Source organism: Gossypium hirsutum, chromosome A07, assembly GCF_007990345.1.
Source record: "Gossypium hirsutum isolate 1008001.06 chromosome A07, Gossypium_hirsutum_v2.1, whole genome shotgun sequence".
NCBI lineage: Eukaryota > Viridiplantae > Streptophyta > Magnoliopsida > Malvales > Malvaceae > Gossypium > Gossypium hirsutum.
The window spans coordinates 14843178-14859892 of NC_053430.1; the positions used below are offsets into that span (position 1 = coordinate 14843178).

The following is a 16715-nucleotide window of genomic DNA, read 5'->3' on the forward strand; positions in this document are numbered from 1 at the left end:
GAATAGGGTGCTATTATTGGTCTGGAATCACGACAAATGTATTTAAACTCGACTCAACTTTTTTTTCGGTATCCAAAACCACTGATATATCACATTTTATTAACTCATAAGCATCTCCTTACTATAACACCCCTTGTACCATTGTGGTTTTAGGGTGGAAACTAAATTATCTTATTATGAAAATAACACTATTATTTCATCCAAAACTTGTTATAATTTTTTTTCACCCACGTCTGCCATAATGTAATAATATATAGAATTATTTTGTGATTTTTTTTAAATAAGGAAAGAAAGTGACTTTCTTCATCACGGCTTGCTCGACTCAGCGACAACTTGCTATGTTTTAAAATGTACTATTAAAACAACAACTACATAAAGCAAGTGGCTAAAATTGGATTTAAGTTTGCCACTGACATGTCCCTCGCAAAAATTTCTAACGTACCAAAACAAATGTAACTATTGACTAATAAAATATGATTTAATTACATTAAATATGAAAAAAAATGAATATCACAGATGAAATGTGAAACATGTTGAGAACCATTTGTAGCTTAGAGAATCATATTGAATACGCTTGGACAGGCATATATCGAAGCACCAACTCAGGTCCGGTCTTCAGACCAATTGATCGAACAAGTTCCAGCAAGGTCCTAGAGCGGATCTCCCCAAAAACATGAAAAAGTCAGCACTCGGCGTGCAGGTAGCAAGCCCCGGAATGCATGGATGATGGATCAAACAAAAACAAGGAATGCCAGCTCACAAGTCGCAACATATTAAGAGTGAATTGAAGCACCTGGTTCTAAATTAATGGATGCAACTTCAAATGATGGATTTAATATCATATGCAAGTGATATAAGAACAAGCTCAAGCAATGAAAATGCAATGCAATGCAATGACTTACGTATATTGCAAGGACCAAAAAAGGGTATTAGATCAAAAATCAATTCCGATCATCCATTTCGGCATTTAACAAGGAAAGTTCCAATGGAGGAAGAATCAACATATTCAGATCAGAGAAGGCTTATATATGTATTTCTTTTATTGTTTCATACTAGTAAATCAACAGGTACAATCTGGCTGAAAGACAAACCGGAATAAACGGAAGAAAATGGGACAAAACACGAAGCATACCTGACAACAACTCACAACTTTGCCAGAGCCATTACAGAATAAAATCTATATCCTTAATGTATGATACACTTACAACTATATCCCGAGATCTAAGTTTACGTCTCACTCAAATACTGCCCTAGAAAGGTATCTCAAGACTCGAGCCTTAAGCCCTTACCGCAAAATCCCTTGTCATCATCGCTAATTCTAAATTTAATTCTCCAAAAGGGGTACTGCGGTTAGCTCTAGATAACCAACTTCCATGAAAGTGTATTAAGACGGGAGATGTGCAGAGCAGATCACCTGCTTCGCAAGATTGTCTTTAGTTGCCGTATTGTGGTAACCCGAAATAATTTTCTAGGTAGCAATTCCTGAACCAAGAGAAAATTTGATTTGGTAAGTAATTCAATTGAAACATAACTTATGAAATGCCAGTAAATGAATGAATCATTTGGTGGTTATGTTCCAGATTGTCTATCAACCTGAAAGATCATATAAACAGAGGAATTTGTTGCCAATTTTAAGACTTATTCCTATCGAAACTTAGCTACAAGATCCCTCGTATGAAAGGTTTTAAGGTTCTTTATTCGCTCAAGCTCAAAACTATAGAAAGATCTTAGGATGCATGTAAACAAGTCTTACCACTATTTGCTTGTCTTCTATTAACACTATAACCACCGATATAACCAGGAGAACTTTTACGCAGAACACCAGAAGTGGCACTATCAAGTCCATACCCAAAGGAACCAGAACCATCTTGCTCGGACATTGATGATCCCCTAGTGGCATCCCTGTAAACCGAAGCACTGCCGTAAAGATCCGCAAAGGCTCCATCATAACCACCACTTGATGCAGCATATGCTGATGTTGGTGTCAAATTGGTCCCACTGTTTCTTCCATACCCTGTTGTCCCCAACCCAAAGCTGTTATCGCCGCTTCCATAGCCAAATTCCACACTATTTCTAGAAACATTATTCCCCTCACCTTGACTGGAAATTGCGGAAGAACCCCAATTAATTCCACCGTTTCCAGAAGCATTTTCTCCAATAGTACCACTTCCAGATCCAACATACAGACTGGAACTAGAAGCATTTGTGTTATAATCAAGTCCCCCATTTCCCCAAAGGGTCCTGGTCACTGAGCTGAAAAAGGAAGTATTACCTCCACTACTTCCATCATTCCCGATAGGACTACAAAATCTATTTGTATTACCAACATAGTACGGGCTCAATCCTCGTCTATAGCTCATATTACTACTAAGACTTGCACTATTGCCAAAACTCGGGTTTAACTTAGGCTCAATGTTCATGCCCATTGCATAACCAGAACCAAAAGGAGGAACCCTGTTTCGGCCATTAGTAACTGGACTGAATCTCGCATCTACCCTAAGTCCATAGCCTCCGACATTGCTTGGACTATATCCCTGAGTGTAACCATTAAGAAAGTTGTTGACCCTATTCAGATCATAGTTATATCCAGAAATGGGACTATGACTAGGACTAGGCGATAACTCTTTGGGAACTGCTCGCTTAACCTCGACCATTTTACCATTCAGTTCATGGAAATTTTTTAGCAACACCTTGTCCACCGCCTCTTCTGAATCATAAGTGATGAACCCGAAACCCCTAGGCCTTTGTGTGTTTTGATCATACATCACTACAACATCTGTGATATTCCCGAATTGATCAAAATACTTCTTGAAATCACTCTCCGTAACTGTAGATGCTAAACCTCCTACGAAAATCTTTCTTGCGTTGCCTGGACCAGGTGAACCATGGATGCTACTAGTGCTTCTACTCATAACGTTCTGGTCATCCCTAGGAACCGCCTTTTTTGCTTCAACCTGAACATAAGTAACTCGATGGTGAAAACAAAACTTAAACATTGCAAACTCTTTCAACTCAATGTAACTAACAAACTAACAAAACTACTCTAGCTGACATCATTGCAAAGTAGGTTCATAACCACAATAAGGTATTTTCATTTTCTCATATTGCTTCAATAATCCAATAGCATTAATTCATAGTAGATTGCACAACAATGATACACAAATGGTGTGTTTATAGATCAACAACTCACTATCCTGCCATCAATGCTGTGTTTCTCCTTGACTACTCTCTCAGCAACTATGGGGTCAGCAAAAACAACGAAACCAAAACCACGAGCACGCCCAGTGGTCCGATCCTTCATGATCACTGCCTCTATCACTTCACCAAAAGTATTGAAATACTCCTTGAGATGCCCTTCATTGGTGTCCCAAGATATCCCACCAATAAATAGCTTCCCATTCTCAAACATCTTTTTTTTTTTTCTACATTGCATAAAAAAAAATAGTTCCATTAACACAACGTCCAAACTAAGCAAATTCATTATAGGATCCAATGCAAGACATTAAAATAAAAATAAAAAACCAATACCAAAAATATTCTTTTTTCTGTGAATCAAATTAATAATAACACATCAAATGTATGCATTTAATTGGCTATATATAGTAATCCAATTCAGTACCTTTATTTTATACAAAAATGATTTTTTTCTCTCTGATTCAAAATTTGGAAACAAACAGATCTTTCCACGATCAATCAACCGAACAAAACCCAGAATTTAACTTCACCTGGAATTCAGAAATGTAAACGAAAAAATCCCAAAAAACCAAATAATAATAATAATAAGCTACCCAGATAGATGATCAATCGATACAGCTTTAAATTTTTTCTGGGAAAAATCCAGATTCAGCAATGACCCAATAATCAAAACAAAACCCAAGTGCCAAATCTGGCCAAAAATAAAAAATAAAAAGCTAAGATCTGAGAGGAGGCACAATAAGAAAAAGATAAGAGGAGGTTAATTTCATCCTCCTCTTCTAATTTGCCTTCCCTCTTTCAAATGATATCGTTCCCTTTATTCTTTCAACTGCACCCTTTTTCTTATAAAAAGTTTCAATCTTTCTCTTTTTTTTCCCCTTTTTTATACCCAAAATTGCAAATTCAGTTACAGATATTTATACAAATTTGTAGTGAACAAGCTTTTATTTAGAGAGAAAGATGGAACATATGGGGATATTGTAGAGAGAGAAATTAAGACAAGCCTGATTTTGTTTCTTTGAATTTGTCTTTAAAATGAAAAGGTTGTTTTTTTTTTTAAAAAAAAATAGGTAAAAGTAAGAGCTATAATTAGTTTATAAAGTCTTTCAATTAGAATGTAAATTGTATTTTAATTTATCAATTTAAAAATAAATTAATTAATTTTTTATATTAGATTAAAAAATAAATTAATTTTTCTCTTCAAAATTTTATTTATTTGTACTATTAAAATTTGACATGATTGATAGAATAAGTAGACAATGATATGTGATGTGCTACGTGTACCTCATGTTAAAGCACAAGTATCACTTTTTAACAGTATAAATAGATAAAATTTTTAACAGAAAGATAAATATGCTCTTTGATCTAATGCACAAGAACTAATTTGTCTAATTTTTTATAGGATAAAATGTAATCTAACTCCTAGTACAATGACCTCCATAGTATTTTTTTACTAATTTGATTCTTGTGAATAAAAAAAAATTAGTCCTTTCCTTATCTTTAATGTCAGTTTTGTTGTACATGTTTAATATTTGTAACTCTAATGTTATTTTTAAGATTCAAACATGCCCTCTCTCTTTAAAGAAAGTAATTTATCTCGTCATTACATTTTAACACTTGTTAGTGAGAAAAATTGACTCTTAAAATATAGTTTGACTGGACTCTATTTTGAATTTGGTTGGACAAAAAAATTTTGTTAGAGGGATGAAATAAAATTAAAATTTTTAAGAGGCAAATATAAAAATTTTAATTTAAAATATACTATAAGTCTTTGTACTTTTAGTAAATTTATAATTTAATTCTTCTACTTTTTAGATTTTAAAATTCAGATTTAACTATTAGCACTATTAAAATTATTTTGTTAAATTTAAGTTCATTATTACATCATCTGTTCAATTACATTGCTATCAAATAATTTTATTTTATTTTAAATTGTCACATCAATACATTTAACAAAAAAATTTAACAACATTAATAATTGGAGTTAAATTTTAAAATTTGGAAAGTAAATATACTAAATTCCTGAAAATAAAAATATAAAGACTAAATTCTAAATTAATGAAAACTACAAAGACCTCTAACATATTTTAACCTAAATTTTATATTAAAAGAATCTAGATTGAAATGTAATTTTAACATATCATTTTTAGAGTTTATAAAATGTAATCAAAGTATAATAACAAATACATGTTCGAGAAATTACAAAATATAATTAAGTCAATATAAATAATCCAAACTAAAACCGACCCAGACATGACAACACCACATGATGTGACTTGAATATGAATCACAAAGAACCAAAACCTCAAAAATAGAATGCCTCAGTTCGCAATGTTTATTTATTTATTTATTGTTATTTTGTTACGATGATTGTATTGTATTGCATTAGGTAAAAAGATCTTTCTAGATCCTCTTTAATTTTGATATTGAATAAATTGATCCCTCTCAAAAAAAATTGCTCTATCAATTTCAAAAGTAAGCAAATAAGAATAATTAATCTCAGCGTTAATGTTTTTCGTCAAATTTACATAAATTTGATTGATATAATAACAAATTTAGCTCTCATAATTTACACACTATATTAAAGTGGTCATGATTTAACAAATTTAGTCCACAAATATTTTTGTAAACGTGTAAATGTTGAGGCAAAATTTATTAAAAAAAAATTAGAATTAAGACAAAATTAACAAAATATATAAATATTTAGAACTAAATATGTTAGATTAATAGTGTGATTAATTGTCGGAGCGTTATTACCTATTGCATTGCATGCATGAATATCATGCCGTTTTCAATTGGTTTAATCATCATCACTGTAAACAATAATTTTAATTGCAAATTTATGACCAACCAATTCCATAAGAAAATTCAATTGGTTCGTATAATGATTCGTACAAGAATTTATGATCTCCCTTATTCGAAAATAAAATCGCAACATTTTTTTTTTTAATTAAAGCTAAGAAAGATGAACATCTCTGAATCTCTTGAATTCAATTGCTTGTGGAACAAGGTATAAACACATATCTGCAATTTTTATAACCTGCAAGGTAAATTATAAGAAAAGGGGTTATTAGTTATTACCAAAACTTAAACATATCAATTAAGCTCACTGGGATCAAGTTCAGTAACCATGGCAGCTCCTCTGAAATTGCAAGAACCACCTTTGTGCTTGAATTTTTTGTAGTAATCATTGAATGCATAAGAAGCATGGTTTTAGGGAAATAACAAGGCTGGTTCATTTGGATCTTACTGCAATCAGCACCACCACCACCACAAGCCCAATCCATGTCTGCCTTCAACTCATAATCAACATGTACACACAAATTCAACACCATACATATATACATACATACAAATGGTGCCTGGTTTTTGAGGAACTAGTAGCAGAAGAAGCAATATCCTTATGGCCAAGAGTGAGATTATTTTTGGGCTTTTAGAAATGGTTCACCCAATGAAATATCTCAAGACCCACAAGCAGTAAATTACCCTTATACACTGAAAAATAATTCTGAAGTCACAACCATAAATTTCGGAAGGCAACCGTGAATTGTAAAAAGAATATAAAAGACAAACGTAAAGTCCTTTTTTAGGGTTTCGTCCCTTTGCAAGAATAGAAGATAAGGTAGTAGGAGCCATGTGATGATGTGAAGTACATGGATGTATGGCCTTTTCATGATGGTGACTATAGTTCTTCAACTTTTTTATTTGATAACAGAAATGTTAACCACTGCTCATTGTTTCTGATTAAAGTAACATTTAATAAATATTCTTTGGCTAGATTACATCATTAGTCACTAAATTATGGGTATTTTTTTATTTTGGTTATTTAACTAAAAAGTTACAATTTGATTACTGAATTCTTTGAAACTTTTCATTTAAGTCACTGAACTATTTAAAAGTTTTTATTTAAATCATTTGGTTGTTAAGTTTGGCCTAACCATCGATGAGTAGAAAAACATACATTAGTTCAAGTCGCTGACTGTCAGTTTTAGAGATTGGAGAAAAAGATTATTTGTATTTTGGTTCACAAATTATTGACGTCCAAAGTTGTTTCATAAAATAAAAAAACTAAATTGTAAAAGAGATGAAAAATCGAGCTTTCAAGTGGTACAAACAATACAAACAGAGAAAACCATATCAAATTGATTTTAACAATCCAATTACTTAAATAAAAACTTTTGCCCCATTGAACATCAATAACTTAATTTACTCATATTTTTTATTAATTTATTAGCATTATTTAAATAATAAATAAATAATACAAACCCGTACTTATGAGTATTAAACAAATTTGACATTGAATATTAAATTAAAAGCCTTAAATAATATAGATTTTTCATTTTCTTTAAAATACATGGGCACAAGAATATGATACTTCAAATACAAGCACAGCTCAAGTGAAACAGTTGAAAAAATGTCGGCATGTGCTTTATACCAAATACAACAGTTCCTTACATCCTTAATATGGAAATTCTCTTTACAATTAAAAAAAAACTATTAATAATTGTTCATCAACCCTTGAAAACTTACCTTTCCAAAAAGCCCTAAACCTCAAAATAAAAGGGAAAAAAGGGAATGGAACAGATTCTCACCACTCAATAAAATTCTTGTTCAAAAACTTGAAAACATAAAAAATGTGGGTACGGGGGGTGCATAAGCTTTAGGGTATGGAAAAAGAAAAATGATAAAGGACCATATTGCAAGAGAGACCTGCACATCCTTATATTCACTAACATTTAATGGTCAATAACAGGTACAAGAAAACTGGATCATTTATGCTTCTCATGAACACCTAGCAAAACAGAAGATACTACTATTGACAAGTTTTTGGTTTTTTTTTTTGTTTTTTTTGTTTTTCTGATGACCTCGAACGATTTACACTCTTTTAACTCTGGCCACTGATATATCTTCTTGATGTTCTCCTCCATTCAAACCTATTGGAGTTTCCCAAAAATACCCCAAGATTGGACATTGAATGTCTTGGTTGGTTGGTTTTAAAAAAAAAAAGATGTTTTGTTCCTGTTTTTTTTTTTTTTCAATAGTTACTGGGCCAGTTCATCTGGGCATGTTGAGGCTGCCGATAAACACCAGCGGCAGATCCCCCCATGTTAACAGCTCCGGCCATAGTTTGAGCTTGTTGTAGAAGAGGATGAACGGCTGCTGCTGTTGCTGCTTGTGGATGATATATACCAGCAAAGGAGCCAGGCACAACCTGTGTTGGAGCAAAAGTTACATTCTGACCTTGAGGGGCAAGGTTATAGAATGAACTTGCTGGTAGGCTGGATATGTCTCGCCCGGGGGGAGCAATCCATACAGCTGAACCTTCACTCTGCAAGGAAGTAATAGGTTAAACAATCATCTTAGAAAGGAAAGACTGTTTGCGAAAAAGAAAAATAAGACACATGAAAGTATTCAAGAATGTTTAATGGCCAATAACATTTTCTATCTGAAACTTATGTTTTATTCAAAGTACCATGGAGGCATTTGTTTAAAAAAAGGGCAAATTTGTCCTTGTACAGTAGATCAAAGGGTGAACTGGTCCTTTCCAATAAAAATTTCATCCATTTCTATTAAAAAAAGACATGTGGAAGTATTCAAGAATGTTAAATGTCCAATAACATTTTCAATCTGAAACCTATGTTTTATTTAGTAAAAGTACCATGGAGGCCTTTGTATGAAAAAAGGGCAAATTTGTCCTTGCACAGTAATCAAAGAGTGAACTGGTCTTTTCTATTAAAAATTTCATTCATTTCTACAGTTAAAAACTGACTTAACTGAAAAAATAACCAAACAGCCTCATGCAGAAGTAAAGAGACCAGTTTTTAAGAGCAAAAATGAACGGGATTTTTAACAGGATGACCAATTTACTCTTTCATCTAATGTATAGGAACTAATTTGTGCATTTTTTGAGTAGAGGTAAAATGTAATCCAACATTTACTGGTAGCAAAAGAACTAGCGGCCTCTAAAAGATTCTCACACTAAAATAAAGGCCATCATCTTGTCTGCTGTGATAAACACTTTTCAACGGGATGCACTAGTTTGCAATAAATACCACAAGGCAAGATCAACGCTACAATCTTACATTCTCATCTTATTCTCCAAATTTATCCCACTCTTACATTGCTGACTTATGTTTGCAAATTTAGTCCATATTAGGAAAAGAAAACTAGAAGAAATGGGGACATGAACCTACAAAATCATCGATCCATACATTGTCATCTTATGTCACAAATACCTCTTTTAAGAAATGTAATAAATAAGTAAATAAATAAATCACAGCAAGAGGTAGAAATGGGAATAAGTTGTCAACCTGCTGCCCAGTGACGTAGACATTGCTTTCCTTGAACTGAGTACCACTAAGATCCTCATTTGTGGTTGAGTTCCCAGTTGCCACAGCAGAACTAGGATTATAACCAGCTGGGGAGGAGCCATATGGTCCATAACCACTTGGCATTCCAATATGAATAGAACTTGGTGTATTACTTCCAGGTTTAAATTGAGGAAGTGAAAATTTAACTCCTGTAGTAGGTGCCGCTGGTACAGAAGGATAAACAGTACCAGCTTGAGGTTGTTGAGGAAACACCCCATTGTTTATAAATTGGTGGATCGCGGGAGAAGGAACATAAAAAGGAGAGTAAAAGGGGGCATATTGAATGTAGTTTGGAGGATAATGTGGTAAATGCACCCCAGCTGCTGAGCGGTAGACAGGGACTGGCTGCTGAGTCACAGCCAAAGAACTTTGCATCATCCCAGCAGCTTGAGTCACTACAGGAGATGAACTTGTTGTGGTCAGTACCAATGAGTTTCCACCCTGCCAAGAGATGCAAATCAGCTCCAATTTCCAACAGTTATAAACTTAAGTTAGGGAAAAAAAGAAAAAACCTTTAAAAAGAATCATTGTTAAGAAATGGTTAGTTAGCAATCTTCTAGATTGTGCAGTTAATGGAAAGTAGCACAGATTTCTATGCGCCAGGAACCAGTATTTATTATGATTTATGAAAAATAAACAGTACAACTCTGTGTATTAGATATATTTAATTTCCATATATAACTTCACATCTAGTGCTTGGAAATATACTGCACTACTCTTGTATAAAAATCAACAATAAGGAAAAGATCAACTTTTAATAAGGATCTAGTTTTAAGTAGACTTTTGCCAAACAAGCCTACTTTTCCCCACAGAATCGATGTTTGTTCAATTGTTCATCCTTTTTACCTAGTGTTTTTCCCCAAATTATTTGCCTAAAGAGTAATCCTATCAATTAACCATTTGAAGTTCAAGAAGTATTCCAGGACCCAATTGGAAGCAGGCAAATGTCCAAAGCAAAGAAAATGTGTCATTGACAATGTTACCAGAACACTACAAAGAACAGAACTTCAGTACATAGTATAATATGATATAATTTGCATACCTCAAACTGGTTTGTAATTAGAGAAGGAAAAGCAATATGATCATTCAACAGATAATAGATATCATAACATAATTCAAGTAGATATGCAAGGTGCTTAATCTTAGTCTCTGCAAACCTCTTGAGACTGAGAAGTCTGTGGAGGAAGAACTGAAACGTTCCCATTGTACTTTGCAGCAACTCCAGAAGAAGCAAAGGGAGAAACGCGACCATCATTATCAACACTTGAACGGTAGAATTGGGCATAATAAGTTGCTGGGTCAAATGGATGAGGAACCTAAAGATTGAAGCAATTAATAACAGAAATAATCGGAGCCAACAATCAGCACAGCAGCAATTGACTTTATTGAAACAATACTTCAGATTATAGCAATCGGCTTAATGACCAAAATCAAATGAAAACAGAGAATATAACATAAATTAGTTACCAATATAAAATTTTCTACTTCCTACACAAAACCCATGCTAAAGAATTTTAAGTTAGAATAAGATATAGAAACCAACAGAGCAACATGTAAAAAAGAAAAGAATGGTGGAATTGGATGCTCACAACAAAACTTGAAAGGCGAGAAACTTCACGTGCTTGAGATTCGGCATTTCCAAATGAAGCTACCATAGGCGGTATAACTCCAAAACTGTAATTAGGAGATGTTACAGCAGAGTGCTGGGTGCCTCCAGAAAGCAATGTATTCTCCTGTTTGTTTTCATCAGACTCTGGAATAGAACTAGCGATATCACCAGACAAATTTTCAGGTGCATGAGCAGGTGATTGTGGACGATCGGCATAATCTCCTTCCTCAGCAGTTGCCAATGCATTTTGATTACTGGAATCATTAACATAATAAGAAAATAATGTGAGCCAAACACACAAAAAAGACTAAATGGTAGCAAGGTTATGATCCCTACAAAGGCTAGACTTGCTTTTCTCTGTGTGTGTGGTGGGGGGGGGGAGGGGAGTCAACATTGCTAAGAAGAGACGTCAAAAGTTAAATCCATTGGAAACACTTAACAAAAACAAACCTTGAACCGTGTTCCTCTGCAGTTTCATCAGCATCTTGAGAAGCCTCAGACAAAGGTGTAGAACTCTTATCACTCTCCTGACCGCCAATATAGTTCAATGCTACTCCAAAACTAGCATCAAAACTTCCAAAACTCAGCTTGGTTCTTTCAGATTCCGGGACATGGATATGGTTGGGAATTATTACATGTTGACGTTGTGGAAGATGTAATTCCTCCAACTTCTTCTGCAATTTTGAAGTTGCTACTTCTGAGTCAAGAACACTTGAAACAGGCAGCGACCAAGCATTAATTTCAAGTGAAACAGTAGGAACTTCAGATGCAGTAGCTGCTCCAGAACCTAGCCCAACATTACAGATGACTGGCTTTGGTTTCCACTCCTTGTTAGAACCCACTGTTGGTGACATACTGAAAATTAATACTTGATCACATATCTTTAGCAACCCTTCAACTATTTTTAGATAAGAACATAAAGTAGTCCAAAGATTTGTAAGTATCAGCCAAAATATGTTCCACCAAACATTTTCATTGTAAATCATCCAACCATTGGTGAATAATATGAGAATAAAAAACCCAGCAAACTTGAGTTACAAGGTACAGTATCTTAACCATTTTATCCCTTCTCACAACTAAATTGTTATTTAAGGTACTACTTTTGATTACATAGAACCCATCACCTATCCTACCAAGTTCTAGTGATGCTTTTCATTCAAAATTTATAATTAACATACTACTGAATTTAGTCTTGCTCAAAGGAAAATATAGATATTAGAGATACCCAGTTACCAAAGATAGTTAAGCATTCGAATTATGATAAGGAGCAAAATAATGAGTCTGAACATTTTTTCAAGCAAATGTGTCTTCAAGTAAATTTTCCTACAATAAATGAAGTTACATAAATGCCATATCCAAAAACCAATAGAGCCCGATACTGAGGCTAGATCTAGAAAACATAAGCATCTATGTAGAATCTAGATAAAACACATTATTACATCAGTAGCTTCTCCCTCTTTCTCTGCATATAGGGAGGAAGGATTATAGCACCAAATCCACAATATTTCTCCAGTTTTATGCAATAAGTTGCATCAAACAAACAGAAACACATCTCAAGCTAAGTCAACCATGACCAATACATAAAAAAGTGATAAAAAACAGCATTGATCAACAGGAAACTCCAATTACCTTTCTGAGGACCAATTATTTGTTGTGAGTGGCTGCTATAATTGGATGAAGGCCGACTTGCCGAGGAACCATGGGTCACTGTAGATGAAGGATGAGCAGACTCACCTGGCGGATTTTTCACTACTCCAGAGGATTTGTTTGGCATCTTTCCTTGCAGGAAAGAGCTATTAATCTCAGCGGCTTCTATAAGTAGGAGAATAAAAATCAATCAGATTGATGTCTACAAAGAATAAAAGTTATCTAAAACTAATTACGGTTTCAAAGTTCTGACCAGAAGCTAATTTGATTTCAGTAGGAATAACTGCATTTGGTTCTGTAGAAGCTCGGTTGCTTTCATGTTTGATTGTGTCCAAAGGGTTGAGGAGCCGAGAATCAGTGGATGGAACTAGTACAGGGTCTGAAGATGAGAAGCAGATTGCTGATGAAGATGCAGGGGCAGGGGCAGTAGACATGGAGCAGTCACTAGAGCTTGCTGCAGGCTCGCCACTCATGTCCCCACTTCCAAATGCAATACTGGATTTGCCTATTGTGTTAACAGGAGAAGGTGCACTCCCGAACTCACTGCTACCAACAGCTGAATTTTCTTGAGGTTGATTGGCAGCTTTTCTTAGAGGAGCAGAAAAGGTTTCAGCCACAACACCACTAGGACCATTGGCTATGGCAGATACAGGGCTACAAAACATAATAATAATAATAAAAATGTAATTCAAACAAATCGTAATAAAGTGAAGCAATATTTTCAATAATAGACACTACTAAAATTGAAAATTAAAAAAAAAAATAGCAGATAAAGTTGCAGCCACCTGGCAACAAGGGTAGATTCTTTTGTTTTTGACTCCTGCAAGGTAGACAAGGACTGACCACTGCCTTTCTCTGCAACTTGATTCATTCCATTGTCTCTACCAGGACCAGAACTCTTAGAACCACCAGCCTCTGATAAGATAAGCAGGTGGCAATTACAGTAAGCACAATTGCTAATAAGTACACAACTTATGTACTAAAATATAGCACAAGATTCATGAAAATCTTATTCATTAGACATCTACATTACAATAAGTACAAAAGAACTGCAATGTTAGTAACAAAAGCAGGTCAACAACCACTACATCAGCACCGCAGGGGTTAGTAAAAGAAACAGAATCCAGCACAAAAATCAAAAACATTGCAAGGGTTGGGGTAAAGAAAATATGTTCAAGAGAAAACTTGAGAGTGTTCTTGACCTAACAGTAAATTAGTCACATGGATGAAACAAACAAAAATTTATGAAGCACAACAAACTCATTGTTTCAGAAGCCAGAGAGTATTAACCAAACAATAATCTCAAACAGATTTGTGTTTCGAAATTGCTGTTTACCATGTGATGCATAACGAGGAAAATTCCCCCAGCCACCCCTACTTCCCCTTCCCTGTGAACCAGGTCTCCACCGAGACTCTGCAGACTCTTTGTTGTTCAAAACCTGCAATAACGAGTAACAAATATCACATTACCACACAGAATAAATATGTGCCTCCCTAGTATCATTTGTAACCTCTTCAACCTTCCATCCTCCTGTTGTCAGCCAACTCCATACACCCCCACCACTTCATACCCAAACTCTCCAGCCCGCAGTGCAACCTTAAAAGGATATACAATTGACTCTGGTAAAACAAAAAAATAGGTGCTAGTTATCTATGCCTCCTACCCTCTGTCCTGGTTAAATTTATGCTTTACCTACTCATCATATAATACCATTGCAACTCTTGAAAACCGATATCAATAAGAAATTTCAACATAGCCAACACAGAAAAATGTAGAACTTACAGAAACCCAAAATAAATAGTAAACACTTCAAATTTTGCAGTAGAATCACTTACCTCCTTTTTCCTGTCACGCTTTCTTTTGACTTCACGAAAAGGATCTGAAGAACAACATACAAATTTGTCATCTATTTGGAAGAAAAATAAAACAATAGCAATGTTTAGAAAGAATGCACCAATTAAATTGTCATATATGAGTAACAGGCGGTAAGATATAAACAAGAAAGTACCCATGGGCTAAGAACTATATGCATCTGACAGCTGTTTGCTCAAAACCAAGCTGAAACTCGTATGAACTAGGGGAACAATAAGCTTACATCACATAAAAGGCCATAATATGATATCAATGCTCAACTTGATACCAAGCTGAAGTAGTGACCAAAATCTAAATATCAAAAAGTAGGAATAAAACAGACAATAAAAAAAGGGGAAACCCTAAACCAGTAAAACTTCTCAGAGTTAATAAGCCACAGCTTTAGCAGATGCATATCACTGTCATTAAACTTCCTCAAAACATTTGATGTGGCATTGAATGCCTGACTAAAAGCTTCACTTAATAGGTATGCAGTCTCAGAGTTCAAAAGAAAGCCAATAAGTGTTATAATAGTAAATGCCACAGGTTGTAGCAATGTGCTTAAAAATAAAAATATTTTAAGGAAAACAAGACAATGAAAATATTGATAGTGAAAACCTTCTTTTTTTCTAATCTTATAACATAAAGTGATAGCTCTGAGAAAATGCAACAGAATCAAATGGTCTGAATTCATGAAATGAAGGCGGGAAAAATCAAAAAATGAGCTTCAAGGGAATAAATTTTGCGGCAAACACTATCATTTAATAAGCAATTTAATCAAGACCACATTTGTAGGGCTAAATTTAAAAATAAATAAAAAACTGAATAACAACAATTACGTAATTTGCAAAGAAAAATTAAATAAAAAAATCAAAGCTTGACATTTGCATATAAAGGAATAAGAAAATTTTGAAAATAGGGAAACAAATATCAAATCAAGATCTAATATAATCTCATGAACAGTGCAAACCCATCAGACCCAAAAAAATAAATAAATACTAAAAAATAACATACTACAGTCACCAAAATGAAATTAAGATCAAAGACAAACTGAAAAAACATAGATCAAAATAAAACATCAAATACTCATTAAAAATATCAACCTCATTTAACCAAAAAAAAAAAACTACCCCATTGAGAATATCCAAAAAAGAAATTGAAAACTTAGCTAAAAAAAAGTTCAAAGAAAAAAAAAAGGTACCCTGAAGGAGGAGCCTCTGAGCGGTTTCATTGGGATCCATAGAACATTCTTTAAGCATTGCATAAATCTCATCTTCACTATGATTACCCGTGATCTCTTTTATGTTTTGGATCGTTTTCCTCACACTGTTTGGGATTGATGAAACCCTAAACCCCCCACCGCTCATCTTCTCAAACAAATCGATTTTCCTCTCTCTCTCTCTTCTTTTTCTTCTTCTTCCCCACTTTTCCCCTTCAAAAACAAAGCGCTCTCTCCTTCCCAAATTCCTTTTTGTATAATACCACTATATGTTTTCTATATGATTATTATAATAGTATTTATTTTGGTGCTATTTTTAGTGTACACAAAGAGGAGAGAAAATGGAGAGAGTTGGAGAGTGAAGGGGACTACTTGAAAACAAAATGCAAAAAAATAATAATAATAAAAAGTTCAAACCTTTAAAACCCAAAAAAGAAAATGTTTTTTTTTTAAATGGATGAAAGGAAGAGGAAGAGGAAAATATAAGTGAGGAACAGCAATGCTAAAATGCAGTGTATATAGCTTTTCTATTAATCAATTTACCTTTTTGGGGGTTACTTTTTAATGTAGGTGAGTTGGATGGCGATGCAAATCAGTAAATTGCCCTTTTTTCTAATATTTTTTATAGTTTTTCTTAACTATCCAATCATAATTTATAGTCTAATATTTATATAGATAAATTACACTCGAAATCATTAAAATTATTATATTTTGATTACTTAATTTCAAAAAGTTATAAAATGATCATTGAGCTCTTAAAATCGTTGTTGTATGATTTTCTTTATTTGCATCGTTTGCACTAATCGAATGTTCTCCTTCCAT

The 16715-nt window shown here is 33.8% G+C and overlaps 2 protein-coding genes and 1 long non-coding RNA gene across 9 annotated transcripts; all 3 read right to left on the reverse strand.

Annotated features, from left to right (window-relative positions):
• Positions 1-369: 369 nt before the first annotated feature.
• LOC107934010 (heterogeneous nuclear ribonucleoprotein 1) lies at positions 370-4248 on the reverse strand. 5 transcript variants are annotated; one of them, XR_005930360.1, is made up of 5 exons: positions 3620-4248; positions 3191-3422; positions 1754-2954; positions 1415-1482; positions 370-650 (listed from the first exon to the last, which is right to left on the reverse strand). XR_005930360.1 is itself a non-coding variant. In XM_041117616.1 (4 exons), the coding sequence occupies exons 2-4, from the start codon at positions 3407-3409 to the stop codon at positions 1469-1471; spliced, it is 1434 nt and encodes a 477-aa protein (XP_040973550.1). In that variant the 5' UTR covers positions 3410-3424; positions 3620-4216; the 3' UTR covers positions 1012-1468. The 5 variants fall into 5 exon arrangements, 2 of the variants coding, with proteins under 2 accessions (XP_040973550.1, XP_016721830.1); XR_005930362.1 differs by having other exon boundaries at positions 370-793; XR_005930361.1 differs by having other exon boundaries at positions 370-799.
• A 1790-nt stretch (positions 4249-6038) lies between these two features.
• On the reverse strand, positions 6039-6682 carry LOC121232145 (uncharacterized). Its single transcript, XR_005930363.1, has 2 exons — positions 6325-6682; positions 6039-6235 (listed from the first exon to the last, which is right to left on the reverse strand). It is a non-coding gene; the product is annotated as an uncharacterized lncRNA (long non-coding RNA).
• Positions 6683-7601: 919 nt separating this feature from the next.
• LOC107934003 (GBF-interacting protein 1-like) lies at positions 7602-16429 on the reverse strand. 3 transcript variants are annotated; one of them, XM_016866330.2, is made up of 11 exons: positions 15876-16429; positions 14659-14702; positions 14159-14261; positions 13608-13737; positions 13076-13476; positions 12805-12987; positions 11626-12016; positions 11156-11429; positions 10724-10882; positions 9507-10007; positions 7602-8524 (listed from the first exon to the last, which is right to left on the reverse strand). In XM_016866330.2, exons 1-11 carry the CDS (start codon positions 16039-16041, stop codon positions 8231-8233), a joined length of 2646 nt encoding a protein of 881 aa, XP_016721819.1. In that variant the 5' UTR covers positions 16042-16429; the 3' UTR covers positions 7602-8230. The 3 variants fall into 3 exon arrangements, with proteins under 3 accessions (XP_016721819.1, XP_040973551.1, XP_040973552.1); XM_041117617.1 differs by having other exon boundaries at positions 11626-12073; positions 15876-16386; XM_041117618.1 differs by lacking the exon at positions 15876-16429 and adding an exon at positions 14832-14852 and having other exon boundaries at positions 11626-12073.
• Positions 16430-16715: the final 286 nt, after the last annotated feature.